Source organism: Pan paniscus, chromosome 13 (assembly GCF_029289425.2).
Source record: "Pan paniscus chromosome 13, NHGRI_mPanPan1-v2.0_pri, whole genome shotgun sequence".
NCBI classification, from domain to species: domain Eukaryota; kingdom Metazoa; phylum Chordata; class Mammalia; order Primates; family Hominidae; genus Pan; species Pan paniscus.
Window position 1 is genome coordinate 47,784,609 of NC_073262.2, and position 18,473 is coordinate 47,803,081.

Sequence of the window (18,473 nt, forward strand, 5' to 3'; positions counted from 1 at the left end):
ACAGCGTGGAGTTGCCTATGACTGATTTTGGGGGAGAGTGTGGTGATAAAGCAAAATTTGTAATTTTAGCCATCACTGTTGACTTCTGGAGTGTGAAACCATCTGATCAGAGGTCAGTGGTGCTAATTGTGGGAGTGGGGGTGGGGGAGGTGCTCTACAGCTGCTTTTAGATCAATCTAGGTCTGTAACCTTGGCTTGAATAATCTGACTGAAATACTAAGTGGGCTGGTTGAATGGCTTGACTGAACCAATGCCGTACAAGAATCAGAGTAGCAGCCTGAGGAATGTAATGCAAGTCCTGTCCCTTCTGTGTCTGTTTTCCTCATTAAAATCAAGCTCAGACAAGGATTCAAGGGCCTCTTCCTGCCACTTATGCATTATTTCTACTCACACAGATTCTGTATGCCCTGGAAAATTGGTGGGGGGAGGACTCCAATTTCAAAACTATTGGAAAACAGAGAAGAGAGGTCTCCAGTTCACCATCAGTCCCTCAAGTTCCTGCTGCCAATCAGACCCCCTCCCCCAGTATGGCTATTCTGTGATCACATCGTGGCTCCCAACCAAAGAAATAACCCAGGGCGGGTGACAGCTAGAATCTTCTCTGGCTGGCAGTCCCACAGGCCTAAGCGCAAATCTTGGTCCTGCCATTTATAAGGCATTTCCTACTTTGTGACAGGACTGTGAATCTCCAAAGTAACCTGACCTTAGAGAAGTCATAGGTAAAAAGTAAAAATAGTAAATGTTTTGCCCAGACCCCAGCACATGGTGCAGTGGCTGGGCAGCTGTGGTTATCTGGCCTGTCACTCAGTGCTGGGTGTACAGGGGAACACCGGCAAGCATCAAACCCTCCGGAACCTTCAGCTTCTCTGAGCACGTGAAAGGGGGCGTGGCCAGCCCTTCAGGTCTGGGCAGGTTCCTTAGAGAAGCAGTGCTGAAGCAAAGAGCATGCCCTGGAGGAGGGAACTTCTCAGGTGGTGGGAGACCACATTGCCGGCACTGCAAGACAGCAAGACGCTGTGGACGAGCCCTCGCAGGAGATCAGGCTGCACAGGCCAGACAGGATTCCCAGGACTGCCTTCTAAAGGTTTTCTTTTTCTTCAGTTTTACATTTTTTACTTTTTAATTTTTTAAGGCTTTTTAAAAATTATTTGAGACAGAGTCTCACTCTGTCGCTGTCGCCCAGGCTGGAATGCAGTGGCGCGATCTCGGCTCACTGCAACCTCCGCCTCAGCCTCCCGAGTAGCTGGGATTACAGGCGCCCGCCACCACGCCCCGGCTTTTTTTTTTTTTTTTTTCTGTAGAGACGTGATTTCACCATGTTGGCCAGGCTGCTTTCGAACTCCTGACCTCAGGTGATCTGCCCCCCCCCACCCCTCGGCCTCCCAAAGTACTGGGATTACAGGCGTGAGCCCCCGCGCCTGGACTTTGCCTTTTTTTTTTTTTTTTTTTTTTTTTTGGCAGGGTCTCTGTTGCCCAGGCTGGAGTGCAGCGAGGCAATCATAGTTCACTGCATCGCTCAAGCGATCCACCCGCCTCGGCCTCCCCGATACCTGTGACTACAGGCACGCGCCACAATGCGCGGCTAATTTTTGTATTTTTTTAGAGACGAGGTCTCACTATGTTGTCTAGGCTGTTCTTCAACTCCGGAGCTAAAGCGATCCTCCAGCCTCGGCCTCCCAAAGTGCTGGGATTACAGGCGTGAGCCACCGTGCCCGGCACAATTCATTTTTTATTAAATCAACAGAGTTTACAATATGACCATCTAAACATTGTTGACTAATGAGCTAAGATATTGTTGACTAATAAGCTATGATTATTTACCTTATTGTACAACCTTTTGTTTTCTCCAGTGTCGAAAACAGCATCATTTTTTATTTGCTTTTTTTTTTTAATATATTTTTTGAGACGGAGTCTTACTCTGTCGTCCAGGCTGGTGTGCAGTGGCGCGATCTCAGCTCCCTGCAACTTCCGCCTCCCGGGTTCAAGCGATTCTCCTGCCTCAGCCTCCCCAGTAGCTGGGATCACAAGCGCCCACCACCATGCCCGGCTAATTTTTGTATTTTTAGTAGAGATAGGGTTTCACTACGTTGCCCAGGCTGGTTTCAAACTCCTGACCTCAGGTGATCCCCTCGCCTCGGCCTCCTAAAGTGCTGGGATTACAGGGGTGAGCCACTGCGCCCGGCCGTCATTTGCTTAATTTTCTACGCATCACCCAAATGTTCCAACAGACGTGTGGTAAAAGCCTCTGAATATCATTGTCCGCGTACTCAGAAGTATCAGATAATCCACCACAAATCAATAAAATTTTAGAAGTTTAAGTCGGTGAAGGAAATTGGATCCGGCACTTTCCGAGCCGGCTGCCCTGCTCTCCATCAGCAGGCGTTCCTGCATCTCATCTGACCTCCTCCGTCCAGAAAGGCGTAGGGACCTGCCCCAGGACGTCTGCGCGGCGAGGAGCATGGGAGAAGAGAGGGAGTGCAGGGCGCCCCTCGGTGGCGGGGAGCCTCCAGGACCTCACCAACCGGTCCCCTCGCTGCGCCCCGTCCGGCTCGCACTCCCGTCCCCGCCCACCCCTCGGGGCCCCTCCCGAGACCACGCCCCTTCCGCGGCCGTTGCTCCGCGCTTCTGCTTCCGGCGGCGCTGGTGGTGGCGCGCGGCGCGGAGCGGCGATGGCGGCGGGTGGCAGCGATCCGCGGGCTGGCGACGTAGAGGAGGACGCCTCACAGCTCATCTTTCCTAAAGGTTGGGCTCGGGGCTGCCAGACTCCCCCGCGCCACTTCGCGTGGTCGCCGCAGGCCTGGCGTTATGCGCGCTTCGCCCAAGGCCCTGCCTCAGCGGCGGCTTGGGCAAGCCCCGGCGCGGCGTGGGGCTGGGGAGGGAACATGGCCTTGGGAGGGACCGCCTGGGCAACTGGGTTATTTTATGTGATAACAAACTGCGAAGTTCCGGGGACCTGTGTCAAAGATAAACAAAGCCGGACACTCAGGTGGTAAGGACAGATTTTTAAACAGTAATATACTGTTGCACTAGGGAAAAGAGCCCAGCGTGAACCGAACTCAACTTCGATTAGTACAGAACCTCTGGGCGTTTTAACGGAGAATTAGGGAATAAGGATGTGGTGAGCGGGGCTCGGGGGAGTCGGGGAAGTGAGAAATGTAAAAAAGCGGGAAGAGGAGGATTGGTCCGTGTGAACCCAGCTTGGTTTGTTGACTGGCGCACCTGTCGAAGTTAGGCCCCTACCCTCCCACAGAGGCAGAGAGACAGAGTCCTATCTTCAGCTGTTGGCTGGAACAAACAAATTATTTTGGCAGCCTTGAGTTTTCTCACGCACGCACTTTAAGTGGTTGGGGAGGGTATTCCTAGGGATGAGGTCCTCAGCTTAAAAACTTGAAAATGTATACAGCTGTCTTACACTTTATTGATTTATTGATTGAGATAGGGTCTCGCCCTCTTGTCGAGGCTGGAGTATAGTGGCAAGATCAGAGCCCACTGCAACCTCAACCTCTCAACCGCTCAAGCTATCCTCCCACCTCAGCCTCCCAAGTAGCCGAGACCACAGATGCACGCCCCCATATCTGGCCCATTAAAAAAATTTTTTTTGTAAAGACAAAGTCTCACTATGTCGCCCAGGCTGGTCTCAAACTCCTGGGCTTAAGTTAACCACGGCACCTGACCTATCTTATTCTTTTATTCATTCATTCATTTACTTATTTAGAGACAGAGTCTTACTCTGTTGCCCAGGCTGGGGTGCAGTGGTACGAACTCGGCTCACTGCAACCTCCGTCTCCTGGGCTCAAGTGATTATCCTGCCTCAGCTTCCCGAGTAGCTGGGATTACAGGTGCCCACCACCACACCCGGCTAATTTTTGTATTTTCAGTAGAGCTGTGGTTTCACCATGTTGGCCAGCCTGTTCTCGAACTCGTGACCTCAGGTGATCCACCCAGCTCGGCCTCCCAGAGTGCTGGGATTACTGATGTGAGCCATTGCCTGGCAAAATAATAAATTTAAAATTAAAACGGAAATACTACCCTCTAAGAAATAAAAAATATAAAAATGAAAAAATGTTTATTATGTGTTTTTTGTATTTTATGGTTTAATACGTTAGAACTTACTATTTTAGTTGTTAATTTTTTTTTTTATTTTTTATTTTTTATTTTATTTTGAGATAGGGTTTCACTCTGTCACCCAGGCTGGAGTGCAGTGATGTGATCTCGGCTCACTGCAACCTACCCCTCCTAGTTTCAAGCCATCCTGCCTCAGCCTCCCAAGTAGCTGGGACTACAGGCGCCCGCCACCATGCCCAGCTAATTTTTGTGTTTTTAGTAGGGACGGTGTTTCACCATGTTGGCCAGGCTGGTCTCGAACTCCTGACCTCAAGTGATCCACCCACCTTGGCCTCCCAGTGCTGAGATTACAGGTGTGAGCCACCTCGCCCTGCCTTTTTTTTTTTTTTTTTTTTTTTTTTTGAGACAGGATCTCATTCTGCTACCTAGGTTGGAGTGCAGTGGTGTGATCACAGCTCACTGCAGCCTCAACCTTCCCTAGGCTCAGGTAATCCTCTCACCTCACTTCAGCCTCTGGAATACTTGGGACTACAAGTGCAGGCCACCACTCCTGGCTAATTTTTGTATTTTTTTGTGGAGACAAGGTTTCACCATGTGGCCCAGGCTGGTCTTGAACTCCTGGGCTCAGGTAATCTGCCCGCCTCGACCACCCAAAGTGTTAGAAAGTATAGGTGTGAGCCACTGCACCTGGCCTATTAATGGTCGTAATGACGTATCCTCGGTAAAATTTCCAGATGACATACAGCCAAGGAGTTGTTTTTCCTTTTTTAGCAACAGAGATTAATTATGGCCATTGTTCTTAAAATATTTGCACAAGAGAAAATAACAGGCAGATCCCCTGATCTATTTCCTTTTGTTTCTAAATAAATTTTGTGTGTGTGTGTGTGTGTGTGTATGTGCGCGCGTGTGCGCGCTTTCACTTGAAAATGTTCCTTGGGATTAGCCATGGGGAGAAGTCTTGGATCCCTCCTCTCCATAGTTACACAAAAGTGTCTGAACTGCCTCCCCCATCCCCATTTTGTTGATGCTGAATCCTGGGAATGCCTCCCAAAAGCTCTGTGGTAGGTCTCAGACACCACTTTCCTAGGCCCTCTGAGTTACAGTTTGGCTGCCTTGACCTTCCTTGGTTGAAGGGAATGAGGGTAATGTATTAGTAGTACTTGGGTATTGTTCTTAATGAGAAATAGGGACAGTTGACCAGTTTCCTGGTGTCCTAAAAGTTCCATTCCTTTCCATTTAACAAGTAATTTGGTTTAGTGCAGAAAGGGACCATCTCTTTTTTTTTTTTTTTTTTTTTTTTTTGAGACGGAGTTTCACTGTTGTTGCCTTAGGCTGGAGTGCAGTGGCACAATCTCAGCTCACTGCAACCTCCACCTCTCGGGTTCAAGCAATTCTCCTGCCTCGGCCTCCTGAGTAGGTGGGAGTACAGTCATGTGCCACCACTCCCGACTAATTTTTGTATTTTTAGTAGAGATGGGGTTTCACCATGTTAGGCTGGTCTCGAACTCCTGACCTCAGGTGATTCACTTGCCTTGGCCTCCCAAAGTGCTGGGATTACAGGCGTGAGCCACTGCTCTTAGCCTGGGAGGCATCTCTTAACATTGATTTTTCCAGGACCTGTAAAAGCATCAAAGTTCCAACAAACAGATTTGTAACTGATTAGCTGCTGCTTCCCTTTTTTTTTTTTTTTTTTGGCCTGATGTCATTTGTTACTGTCACTTCAGAGTTTGGAGGTTCTGCAGTCCTGATATATAATGCCTTTTCCTCTACTCATTGCTGTGAGGCAGTAGTTTCTTCTGTACCTATACTGCCTCAGTGTTAAGGATTAAAAGAGGTAAGTTTCCTGGTATACAAATAGGCTCTCACTGTAGTACATCCCCTGTTATAGGCTAGAAGACTGAAAAAGAAGGTGTTCTGAGGTTTTCGTTTAAACTCTCCTGCCCTCAGGTAGAAAATAGTTTTTGGTTACCTATTTTTTAATTTATATTTTAATTTTATTTCAATAGTGCTCCAACTGTATTGGCAGCCTATTCTATTTAGTAGCAATGAGTACCTTTCAAATAAAAATACAGTTTCCTCCTGACCCACCACTTAAAACTGTCTGTGTTGTAAAAGGAAAATGAAGCTCTTGTCAGTTACCTGGCTTGAGAAATGGGAAGGCATTACTCTGAGGGAGGTGTTAGTGATTTCCCTGATAATAAACAGACCCATAGCACATGTAAATGTGAAATTGCAAGTCGTTTTGGCTTTTCCTCACTGTTGCTTCCTCTTCAGTGTGGGGTTATAAACATGAATTCATGTTTATGAATGGTTCCTACTCTAAGGGAACTCACTGTTAAGAGAAAGGCAGATAAAAACTATCTCTAATACTTTGAGATAAACATTAGGAATATAAGATCCTGCAGGAACGTAAGGGAGAGAATGATTTTCCCAAGGGTAACAGCATTTTTTAACAGAACTATTGTAGAAATGTAGAAGGTAGCCGTATATTATGAAAAGGGGCCATGGGTTTCTTTTTCTCTCAAACCTAATTCTTAAAAATTGCTTATAACATTTGTGTGTGCACAAAAATAGATTTTGGGGTACATTATATTTATTTCCAGACACTTGGCCCTATTTAACATGTAACAATTCTTAAAATTGAGAGTATAATACTAGCATTATGGAAGTAGGAAGATGATGAGCTGATGCCGGCTAGGGGGAAGGAATTGTCAGTGTACTCTTGAAATCAGTAACTAGTCTATGTGTTATTACTTAGTAGCATGTCTAGGTCAGGTTTTTGGTGTCAGAATCTAGCTCAGACAAGCTAAATGTTAGTGTCTCGTGAACTCCACTGTGCCTTGTGGTATGTAACTGTGGGTGAACTTAAAGATGTGGAGTAGCTGCAGGCATAAAAAAGAAGGAGATCCCAGCCTGGGCAGTGTGGTGAAACCCCCATCTCTACCAACAACACACAGGGTGTGGTGGCGTGTGCCTGCAGTCCAGCTACCTGGGAGGCTGAGATGGGGATGGGGCATCACCTGAGCTCAGGGAGGTCAAGGCTGCAGTGAATTGTATTCATGCCACTACACTCCAGCCTGGGTGACAGATTGAGACTCTGTCTCAAAAAAAAATAAAAGAACGAAATCATATCTTTTGCAGCAACATGGATGGAGCTGGAGGCCATTCACTTAAGCAATTAACACAGGAACAAAAGACCAAGCACCTCACATTCTTATAAGTGGGAGTTAAACCTTGAGTACATATGGACAGAAGGGAACAACAGACACTGAGGCCTAGTTGAGGGGGTGGGTGGTGCAAATTGAAAAACTATGTATCAGTACTATGCTTATCACTTGGATGACAAAATAGTCTGTTCGCCAAACCTTCACAACACCCATTTTCCCTGTAGTACAGACCTGCACATGCACTCTGAACCTAAAATAAAAGTTCAAAAAAAAGCAGATGTGGAGTAGGAAACCCCTCGATTTCTGCAGGGGCGGAGAAATGTTCAAATGCACAGTGAACATTTAGAAGCAAACTTTTGAAGGAGTATTTTCAGCTGCCATTTATGCTTCTCACAAATAGAGTTTGAAACAGCTGAGACACTTCTAAATTCAGAAGTTCATATGCTTCTGGAACATCGAAAGCAGCAGAATGAGAGTGCAGAGGATGAACAGGAGCTCTCAGAAGTCTTCATGAAAACATTAAACTACACAGCCCGTTTCAGTCGTTTCAAAAACAGAGAGACCATTGCCAGTGTTCGTAGGTGAGTGCTAAAAGAAAGTTTTTATTAATCCAAACCATTGGACAACTGCATGTAGAATGCTGTCCCCTCCCCCTTTCCCAGGTGTCACTTGTGAATTTAAGTAAAATAATGTTAGGCTGGGCATGGTGGCTCACACCCAGCACTTTGGAAGGTTGAGGCAGCAGATCACTTGAGGCCAGGTGTTCAAGACCAGCCTGGTCGATACAGCAAAAACCTGTCTCTGCTAAAAATGCAAAAAATTAGCTGGTGGTACACACCATTAATCTTAGCTGCTCAGGAGGCCGAGGCGGGAGAATCGCTTGAATCTGTAGGCCAAGGTTGCAGTGAGCCGAGATTGCGCAACTGCACTCCAACCTGGGCAACTTAGAAGACCAGAATTTCAGCCAGGTGTGGTGGCTTACACCTGTAATCCACACTTTGTGGAGCTGAGGTGGACCAGTCTCTTGAGGCCAGGAGTTCAAGACCAGCATGTGCAACATGGTGAAACTCGTGTCCCTACAAAAAAAAATACAGAAATTAGCCAGGTGTGGTGGCAGGTACCTATGGTCCTAGTTACTTGGGAGGCCGAAGTGGGAGGATCATGTGAGCCTGGGAGGTTGAGGCTTTAGTGAGCTGTGATTGTGCCACTGTACTCCAGTCTGGGAACAGATTCAAATATGAATCTGTCATATTTTGTGTAAGTCCAGTATGTGTGATCTAAATGGTACTGTTAGTGGGGAAGTAACTTTTTTTGTTATTTTTTTTAGAGATGGGGAGACTTACTATGTTGTCTAGGCTGGTCTCAAACTCCTGGCCTCAATTGATCCTCCAACCTTAGCCCCCCAAAGTGCTGGGATTGGCCGGGTGCAGTGGCTCATGCCTGTAATTCCAGCACTTTGGGAGACCAAGATGTGCACATCACTTGCGGTCAGGAGTTCAAGACCAGCCTGACCAAAATGGTGAAATCTCGTCTACTAAAAATACAAAAATTAGCTGGGCGTGGTAGCGCATGCCTGTAGTCCCAGCTACTTGGGAGCCTGAGAAAGGAGAATTGCTTGAACCCGGGAGAGGGAGGTAGCAGTCAGCCAAGACCGTGCCACTGCACTGCAGCCCGGGTGACATAGAGTGAGACTCCATCTCAAAAAAAAACAAAGTCCTCGAATTAGAGGTAAGCCACCATGTCCAGCCTATAGATAGATAGATAGATAGATAGATAGATAGATAGATAATAGTATTTGTACCTATGTATGAGGTACATGTGATATTTTGTTACTTAGAATGTGTAATGAGTATGTTAGGGTATTGAGGGTATTGATCATTTCTATGTATTAGGAACATGTCAAGTCTCCCTTAGCTATTTTTATTTTATGTATTTATTCATTGATTTTAGAGACAAGGTCTCACTATGTTGCCCAGGCTGAAGACGTCTTGAACTCCTGGACTCAAGTGATCCTTCTGCCTTGGCCTCCCAAAGTGCTAGGATTACAGGCATGAGCTGCTAAGCCTGGCGTCTTCTACCTTTTTTTTGTTTTGTTTCGTTTTGTTTTGAGACAGTCTCACTTCATCACCCAGATTGGAGTGTAGTGGTGCGATCTTGGCTCACTGCAACCTCCACCTCCCAGGTTAAAGCAGTTCTCATGCCTCAGCCTTCCAAATAGCTGGGACTACAGACACACACCACCACACCCGGCTAATTTTTTTAGTTTTTTGTTTTTTTGGTTTTGTTTGTTTGTTTGTTTGTCTGTTTTGAGACGGAGTCTAGTTCTGTCACCCAGGCTGGAGTGCAGTGGCGCGATCTTAGCTCACTGCAGCCTCCGCCTCCCGGGTTCAAGCAATTCTCCTGCCTCAGCCTCCCGAGTAGCTGGGAGTAGCCCGCCACTGCACCCAGCTAATTTTTGTGTTTTTAGTAGAGACGGGGTTTCACCACGTTGGCCAGGCTGGTCTCGAACTCCTGACCTCCGTTGATCCACCCGCCTCGGCCTCCCAAAGTGCTGGGATTACAGGCGTGAGCCAGTGCGCCTTGGCAATTTTTGTATTTTTAGTAGAGACGGGGTTTCGCCATGGTGCTCAGGCTGGTCTCGAACTCCTCACGTCAAGTGATTACCCACCTTGGCCTCTCAGAGTGCTGGAATTACAGGTGTGAGCCACTACACCTGGCCGTCTAGCTATTTTTAAATACTAGCTACGTTTGATCCCTTTTTTCCTGTTGATTACTCTTTGATTTTTGTTGTTTATTTGTTTTTGATTGTTTTGATTTTTTTTTTTTCCTTTTGATTAGCTTGCTACTCCAGAAAAAGCTTCATAAGTTTGAGTTGGCCTGTTTGGCCAACCTTTGCCCAGAGACTGCTGAGGAGTCCAAGGCTCTAATCCCAAGGTTAGTACCAGTTGTGATAAGTTCTCTGTATACTGGATAAATTCCTACAAATAGAATTGGTGTGTCTAAAATGTGTATGCGTAATATATTTGGGTACATAATTGCCAATATTGAATGAAAGTGCCTTTTTTTTTTTTTTTTTTTTTTTTTGAGACGGAGTCTCGCTCTTGTTGCCCAGGCTGGAGTGCAGTGGTGTGATCTCGGCTCACCACAACTTCTGTCTCCTGGGTTCAAGCGATTCTCCTGCCTCAGCCTCCCGAGTAGCTGGGATTACAGGCATGCACCACCACACTTGGCTAATTTTGTGTTTTTAGTAGAGATGGGGTATCTCCATGTTGGTCAGGCTAGTCGCGAACTCCCAGCCTCAGTTGATCCACCCGCCTCGGCCTCCCAGAGTGCTGGGATTACAGGCGTGAGCCACCGTGCCCAGCCGAAAGTGCCCTTTTAACAGTGTGTGAGAATGATGGTTTTATACCACACCAAGTGATAGCAAAAATATGAAACAGCTGGAACTTCTGTACGCTGATGGTAGGATTGTGAGTGTTAATTAGAACAATCATTTTGGAGAGTGATTTGGCTATGTCTGGTAAAGATGAATATACTCCAAGTTCCAAAAATCCATTCCTGGTACATATCCTAAAGGTAACTCACACAAGTTTAGAAGGAGACGTATATTTTAGTGTTCATTGCTGCATTGTTTTGTTTTTAGTAGACATGGGGTTTCACCATGTTGGCCAGGCTGGTCTCAAACTTCTGGCCTCAAGTGATCTGCCTGCCTCAGCCTCACAAGTGCTGGGATTACAGGCATGAGCTGCGGTGCCCAGCCTCATGCTCCACTGCTAATCATAGCAGAAATTTGATAATCTCTTGGCCAGTAAGAAAATGGATAAATGAATCATTGTATAATCATACAATGTTTATTACACAGCAGTAAAAAAAAAATCAATGAACTAGAACCACATGGAATATCAACATATGCCAGAATGAATTTTGAGGAAAAAAATTGCAGAAGGATAAATACAGTATGATGCCATTTCTTATAAAGTTTGAAACTATGCTGCATATTATTTATGTATCCATAAATGTGTAGTCAGTATAAAAATATGTATGGCAAAACAAATTTTTTTTAAATGTATGGCAATGATAAATACTAAATTGAGGATGGTGGTTATTTCTGGGGAAGGAGGGAAGGTACTGGTCTAGGAGAGTGTACACAGCCATCCACTTTTCCTGCTTATTAAAGAACTCTGGGCTGGGCGCAGTGGTTTAAGCCTGTAATCCCAGCACTTTGGGAGGCCGAGGCAGGTGGATCACAAGGTCAGGAGGTTGAGACCATCCTGGCCAACATGGTGGAACTCCATCTCTACTAAAATACAAAATTAGCTGGGTGTGGTGGTGTGCGACTGTAGTCCCGGCTACTCGGGAGGCTGAAGTAGGGGAATCACTGGAACCCGAGAGGTGATGGTTGCAGTGAGCCGAGATTGCGCCACTGCACTCCAGTTTGGCAATAGAGCGACACTCCGTCTCAAAAAAAAACTCTGGCCAGGTGTGGTGGCTCACACCTGTCATCCCAGCACTTTGGGAGGTTGATACCATTAGAAAACATGAAGACAGTAAATGAAAAAATGCAGGGCCAGGCATGGTGGCTCATGCCTGTAATCCCAGCACTTTGAGAGGTTGAGGCAGGAGGATCACCTGAGGTCAGGAGTTCGAGACCAGCCTCGCCAGTGGTGAAACCCCGTCTCTACTAAAAATATAAAAATTAGCTGGGTGAGGGCTGGGTGTGGTGGCTTACGCCTGTAATCCCAGCACTTTGGGAGGCTGAGGCGGGCGGATCACGAGGTCAGGAGATCGAGACCGTCCTGGATAACACGGTGAAACCCTGTCTCTACTAAAAATACAAAAAATTAGCTGGGCGTGGTGGCGGGCACCTGCAGTCCCAGCTACTTGGGAGGCTGAGGCAGGAGAATGGTGGGAATCCGGAAGGCGGAGCTTGCAGTGAGCCGAGATTGCGCCACTGCACTCCAGCCTGGGCGACAAAGCAAGACTCCGTTTGGTAGGCTGAGACAGAAGAATCACTTGAACCCTGGAGGCGGAGGTTTCGGTGAGCTGAGATCATGCCACTTCACTCTAGCCTAAGAGGCAAGAGCGAAACTCCATCTCAAAAAAAAAGAAAAAAAAAAACCTCTAAGTCAAGTGGGGCTAACTGTAAAGGTATATTTTTTATACCTTTTATCTTTTATATGTTTGAAATATTTTGTAATGTTTTATCAGGAAAAGTGGAAAAGAAATCCAGATGAAAGGTAAAGGTGTTAGAGATGTGGGCAGTAGATTAGCACGCCTCAAAGAAGAGTGTGGGGAAATTGCCAGTCGCCAAATCACTCATTTCTTTTCATTTTCTTGTAGCTTGGAGGGACGGTTTGAAGATGAGGAACTGCAGCAGATTCTTGATGATATCCAGACAAAGCGCAGCTTTCAGTATTAATCTCCAAACATCACTGCTGCTCGGAGAAACCACATCCCCAGGCATAACACCACCTTCCCACTGTCTGGGGCTGACTTGCACAGAAATTCTGTTGAAGACAGTTGAGAATTCCTTTGGAGAAAACAGCCCAGCTTGACGTGGGGTTAGGTTGCTGTTTCAAATAACTCACAGGCCCAGGTGACATGGAATCTTGGAGCAGCCTCGTGCAGTGGCAGCCAGTGGCTTCCTGAACGTGCCTCTGCGAAGTGTGAGATGAGGGGTCACATAACCACACTGTTGAGTACCTCATTCCTGGTTTTTGGCCTCCACATCATCTTTTTTCTTAATATTTCATGTTTTAATTTCAGGGTGTTTATACTTTTTGAAACTAGACCAGAACATAGTAGACTTTATAGAGAAAGACCAGTTTTACCTAGATAATAAAGGAAGAATTAAACCGCTGTTAGTTTGAAATGCTTTTTTTTTTTTTTTTTTTTTTTTTAATAATGGAGATAGGGTCTTAACTCTTGTCCGGGCCGGAGGAGTGCAGTCGTACAGTCATGGCTCACTGAAGTCTTGACCCCGCTGCCTCAGCCTCCCAAATAACTGGGGCCACAGGTGTGCACCACAACTCTCAGCTAATTTTTAAAATTTTTTATAGAGGTGGGGTTTTACTATGCTGTCCAGACTGGTCTTAAACTCCTGGGCTCAAGTGATCCCCCTGCCTTGGCCTCCCAAACTGGTGAGATTACAGGCATGAGCCACCACAACTGGCCTGAAATTCTTAAAGGATGGGAGTGTCGATGACAGCACCTTGGCATCGTTGTGCCTAACCTGGGAGACGGAAGAAGCACGCCATGGGAAGTGTTTACACTTGGGGACAAGTGCTAAGTATTGTGGAGCCCATAGCCCCTTGAGATAGATGGCTACTTTGCCTTTCTTCTTGAACTGTCTTGCAGAATGTGGATTTGGGGTAAGTGGTCTTGAAGGATTCATTTAGTCACCCTCAAATTAAGATTTTTACTTCATCTTTCTTGGGCCTGCACCTCCAAGATAACAAAGAAGAAACAATGGTCGTGCCAAAGAGGTCCACAACCAGGTGTGCGCTGTTCACTGCAGCCCATTTGCTGTATGAACTGTGGTGGTTGTGTGCCCAATGACAAGGCTACTAAGAAATTCATCATTTGAAATGTAGAGGCCGCAGCAGTCAGCGATGTTTCTGAAATGAGCATCCTTGACGCCTGTGTACTTCCCAGGCTGGATGTGAAGCTACATTACCATGTGAGTTGTGCCATTCACAGCACAGTGGTCAGGAATTGAGCTCATGAAGCAGGCAAGGACCAAACACCTCCACCCCAACGTAGACCTGCAGGTGCTGCCCCATGACCTCCACCAAACCCCATATAAGGAGCGGAGTTGTTAAGGACTGAAGAAAAACTTCTCTGGAGAAAAATAAAATTGCAATTCTACTTAAAAAAATTTTTTTTTTTTTACTTCATAGGCCAGGCTTGAAGTTCTGAACACTTTGAAGTCTCCAATTATGAGGGATCCAGTCTAAGCCTCTGGCCTGCTAATTAGCAATAAGTGCTTTATTTGGAAGGAGGGAGTCATCCACTCTTGAGCCACTGCAGTGAAGTCACTTGATCTCAGTCTGGGGGAAAACACTTCAATAGCTAAACATTCTAGCTTTGATTTTTCTGAAGGGAATACACTTGTTTTCAATTTTGGGGTTTTTCTTTGGGGCACTTGCTTGACTCTGTATGAACTTGTGATCCAAGGAAAAAGGAGAAAGAACAGTGTTGGCTTTTAAAATCAGGATGGTTTTATGTTTGCTACGAAATAAGGCAAGAATAAAAAATTCTTATTTTTATTTATTTATTTATTTATTTTTTGAGTTTGAGTCTGGCTGTGTTGCCCAGGATGCAATGGCGCAATCTTGGCTCACTGCAACCTCTGCCTTCTGGGTTCAAGTGATTCTCCTGCCTCAGCCTCCCAAGTAGCTGGGATTACAGGTACCTACCACCACGCCTGGCTAATTTTTTGTGTTTTTAGTAGAGACAGGGTTTTCACCACGTTCGCCAGGCTAGTCTTGAACTGACCTCAAGTGATCCTCCCACCTCGGCTTCTCAAAGTGCTGGGATTACAGGCGTGAGCCACCGGCCAATCTTTTTATCCTTGAGCAACTTCGCTTCTTTGAGCCTCATTGGTGTTCTCAATTGTGAAATATGGATAATAGTATCTGCCCCATGGGTATTTTGAGAAGGTTGAATGAAGAGGAAATTATTACAAAGAGCCTAGAGGTGTCTGATATATAGTATGTTCCAGTAAATGTTCACTATTCTTAGCATCTCAGGCAGATGAGCTAGTATAGATAGATGATTAAGTCAGCTTGCTTCATAGAAATTAGTGCAAGAATTTGGTAGCCTACCAACTGATAGTATCAGACTTGGAAAATAAATGAAATTGGGCCAGGCGTGGTGGCTCACCCTTGTAATCCCAGCGCTTTCAGAGGCCGAGGCAGGCGGATCACCTGAAGTTGGGAGTTTGAGACCATCCTGACCAACGTGGAGAAACCCCGTCTCTACTTAAAATACAAAATTAGCGGGGTGTGGTGGCGCATGCCTGTAATCTCAGCTACTCTGGAGGCTGAGGCAGGAGAATTGCTTGAACCTGGGAGGCAGAGGGGGTGGCGAGCCAAGATTGCACCATTGTACTCCAGCCTAGGCAACAAGAGCGAAACTGTCTCAAAAAAAAAAAAAAAAGTGAAATTGCTTACCCAAATCTCCAGTTAACTGTTTTGTTTTTAATGCTTGATGAATTTGCATGTCATTCTTGGGCAGTGGCCATGCTGTCTTCTCTATATTGTTCCAATTTGGGTATATGTGCTGCCAAAGTGAGTACTGCAGAATTATTTCTTGAGAGAGGCACTTACATCTGCTGATTGGCACTAAAGCAGTGGAATGGGAAGAAGAGACTTGGAAGGCAGCCCAGACGATCCAGGCATGTGCTAGATGGCAGCTGAGGAGCACGGTGCTACCATCTTTACTGGCGTTTCCACCTATGTGCCAGGGGTTCTGTGAGCTACCTGAGAATACTGAAGTATATAATTCTCTGGCACATAGTTAGGCACTAATCAGTGGTATTTATCAAGGTGATTAAAAGCAGATTTAAAAAGCAGCTCACAGTTGGGCGCGGTGGCTCACACCTGTAATCCCAGCACTTTGGGAGGCCGAGGCAGGTGGATCACCAGAGGTCAGAAGTTCGAGACCAGCCTGGCCAATGTGGTGAAACCCTGTCTCTACTAAAAATACAAAAATTGGCCACGTGTGGTGGCGGGCACCTGTAATCCTAGCTACTTGGGAAGCTGAGGCAGGAGAATTGCTTGAACCCGGGAGGTGGAGGTTGCAGTGAGCCAAGATCATGCCATTGCACTCCAGCCTGGGCAACAAGAGCGAGACTCCATCTTGAAAAAAAATAATAATAAAAAGCAGCTCATACTAGGGAACTTGGTAAAGCAACCTCATGCTGTTATAGGTTGAAAGCCTGGTCAGCTATTCTGCAAGACAGTCAAAAATTGTTTACAGGGCAGGACAGCATATTGCTATTGAAAATAGCTATTAGGAGACCTTGCACAATTTGTGAAACATTGTTAGGCTCATTGTACTGTGTAAAATCAGGAAAGAATTTGGGAACATAATGATACAACAAAAAGATGGGTTGTCAAACCCTCACTTCACCAGAAAGCTAAATTAACCAGATAAGTCTTTCTGAAAGTTTTAGTGTCTTAGTTTGTTCCTGCGCTGTAACAGAATACCTTAGACTGGGTAACCTATAAATAATAGGAATTTATTTCTCACAGTTTTGGAGGCTGGCAAATGCAAGATCCAGGTGCTGGTACGTTCAGTGTCTGGCAAGGGCGGCTTTCTGGTCCAAGATGGTGCCTTTTTTTCTGCATCTTCCATAGGGAATGAACAACTCCTTATGGTAGAAGGGATGGAAGGACCAGGCTTTTTTTTTTTTTTTTTTTTTTTTGATACAGCAGGATCTTGCTCTGTCGCCCAGGCTGGAGTGCAGTGGCATGATTAAGGTTCACTGCAGCCTCAATCTCCCGGGCTCCAGCGATCGTCCCACCTCAGCCTCTTGGATAGCTGGGACCACAGGCACGAGCTACCGTGCCTGGCTAATTTATTTTTTGTAGAGACGGGGTTTCGCCATGTTGCCCGGGCTGGTCTGGAATTTCTGACCTCTAGCAGTCCACCTGTTTCCACCTCCCAAATGCTGAGATTAGAGGCATGAGTCACTGCACCCAGCCCGCAGCCTCTTTTATAAGGGCATTAATCCCCTTCGTGAGGGATATTCTCTCATGACTTAATCACCTGCCAAAGACCCCACCTCTTAATACTACATCAGTGATGGGTTCAATGTATCAATTGGGTGGGAGGGGGCACATTCAGACCATAGCATCTAGTCATTCTGGTTTTATTAAAATTTATTAGACCTGAGGCATGAAAAATAGCATACTAGATGGGACTTCAGCATCGATGAGTTGCCTTAGTAATACTGTTAATAAAAAGCACTAAATATGCCACTGGTGTCAGATAATTTTTTTACAAAAAATTTTATACTTACAGAAAACCTGGAAAGACTAGTACATTGATACCTGTGTGTTCACCATCTTGATGTAACGGATAACATGCTATTTGCTTTATCTGTATTTCATTGCTAGGAATGGGGCACTATAGCACTTAGGAACATTGACAAGTATTGCATGTTATTGAATATCCAGCTCATATTGAAGTTTTCCTTGGGGAGAGTTCTGGGTCAAGGGTCAGTCCCAGTAGTGGTGTAGCTCAGTTGTCAGGGTCTAACCTAACAATTGCGGTGAGAAATATTGAGGAAATATATGTGGTTACAGCTCTCAAGTTTCTGTAAAGATCTTTGACTAGATAAAAGTACCTGTTTGCAACTCCTGAATGGGAGATGGGACTAGGGAGACTGCAGGTCCTGGGTAGATTCTGATCAGTATTTGTGCCTACACCCGGCTCTCCTCTCTCCATCAGCGGAAGAGCAGTTTGGAACTAAACAAGGAGAATGCACATTCAATGACAGCAGAGTAGGGGCAGATCTGCTAGAGTCCATCAAACATGGAGCAGGTTCAAAGCAGCGGTGTATGCCTCCCTTCCGTTGTGTGGCACTGCGTTTTTTTTTTTTTTTTTTTTTTTTTTTTTGAGATGGAGTTTCACTCTTGTTGCCCAGGCTGGAGTGCAATGGCACGATCTCGGCTCACCGCAACCTCCGCCTCCCAGGTTCAAGCGATTCTCCTGCTTCAGCCTCCCGAGAGCTGGGATTACAGGCGTATGCCACCACACCCAGCTAATTTTTTTGTATTTTTAGTAGAGACGGGGTTTCACCATGTTAGCCAGGATGGTCTGTATCTCCTGACCCCATGATCCGCCTGCCTCGGCCTCCCAAAGTGCTGGGATTACAGGCACGAGCCACCGTGCCCGGCCTGCACTGCGTACTTACTAGCAAATGTTTATTGAGCCCCCATTTTGAATAGCGTCAGTGTGGAGCTACAAGGAGAAACAAGAATACCTGAAATTACAGAATTTGAGGAGAGAGCTCGTGAGATAGGGGTGAGGGAAACAGCCTAGGAGACAACTGGGAATTTTGAAAGATTCGCAAGGCAAAGCTGTCAGACAGCTTCCTTTGAGATGGGCACATCCCATATCTGAACTGTCCAGTGTACTAGCCACTGGCTGCATGGAGCTTCTGCATATGGTAGGCTAATGACTTAGGAACTGGATTTTAAGCTTAAATTTTATTTATTTTTGAGACAGTCT

The 18,473-nt window shown here is 46.0% G+C and overlaps 1 protein-coding gene and 1 non-coding gene across 2 annotated transcripts; one reads left to right on the plus strand and one right to left on the minus strand.

Moving 5' to 3' along the window:
• Positions 1 to 2,599: 2,599 nt before the first annotated feature.
• POLR2D (RNA polymerase II subunit D) lies at positions 2,600 to 14,504 on the plus strand. The gene is made up of 4 exons (XM_057301410.2): positions 2,600 to 2,742; positions 7,633 to 7,813; positions 10,071 to 10,166; positions 12,573 to 14,504. Exons 1-4 carry the CDS (start codon positions 2,670 to 2,672, stop codon positions 12,649 to 12,651), a joined length of 429 nt encoding a protein of 142 aa, XP_057157393.1. The 5' UTR covers positions 2,600 to 2,669; the 3' UTR covers positions 12,652 to 14,504.
• A 921-nt stretch (positions 14,505 to 15,425) lies between these two features.
• LOC112439135 (U6 spliceosomal RNA) lies at positions 15,426 to 15,531 on the minus strand. The gene has a single exon (XR_003027440.1). It is a non-coding gene; the product is annotated as a U6 spliceosomal RNA (small nuclear RNA).
• Between the last annotated feature and the right edge of the window lie 2,942 nt (positions 15,532 to 18,473).

Coding starts and splice junctions, on each gene's coding strand:
- POLR2D (XM_057301410.2), top strand. CDS start 2,670: ATGGCGGCGGGTGGCAGCGATCCGCGGGCTGGCGACGTAGAGGAGGAC. Junction 7,814..10,070: donor ACCATTGCCAGTGTTCGTAG/GTGAGTGCTAAA, acceptor CCTTTTGATTAG/CTTGCTACTCCAGAAAAAGC. Junction 10,167..12,572: donor TCCAAGGCTCTAATCCCAAG/GTTAGTACCAGT, acceptor ATTTTCTTGTAG/CTTGGAGGGACGGTTTGAAG.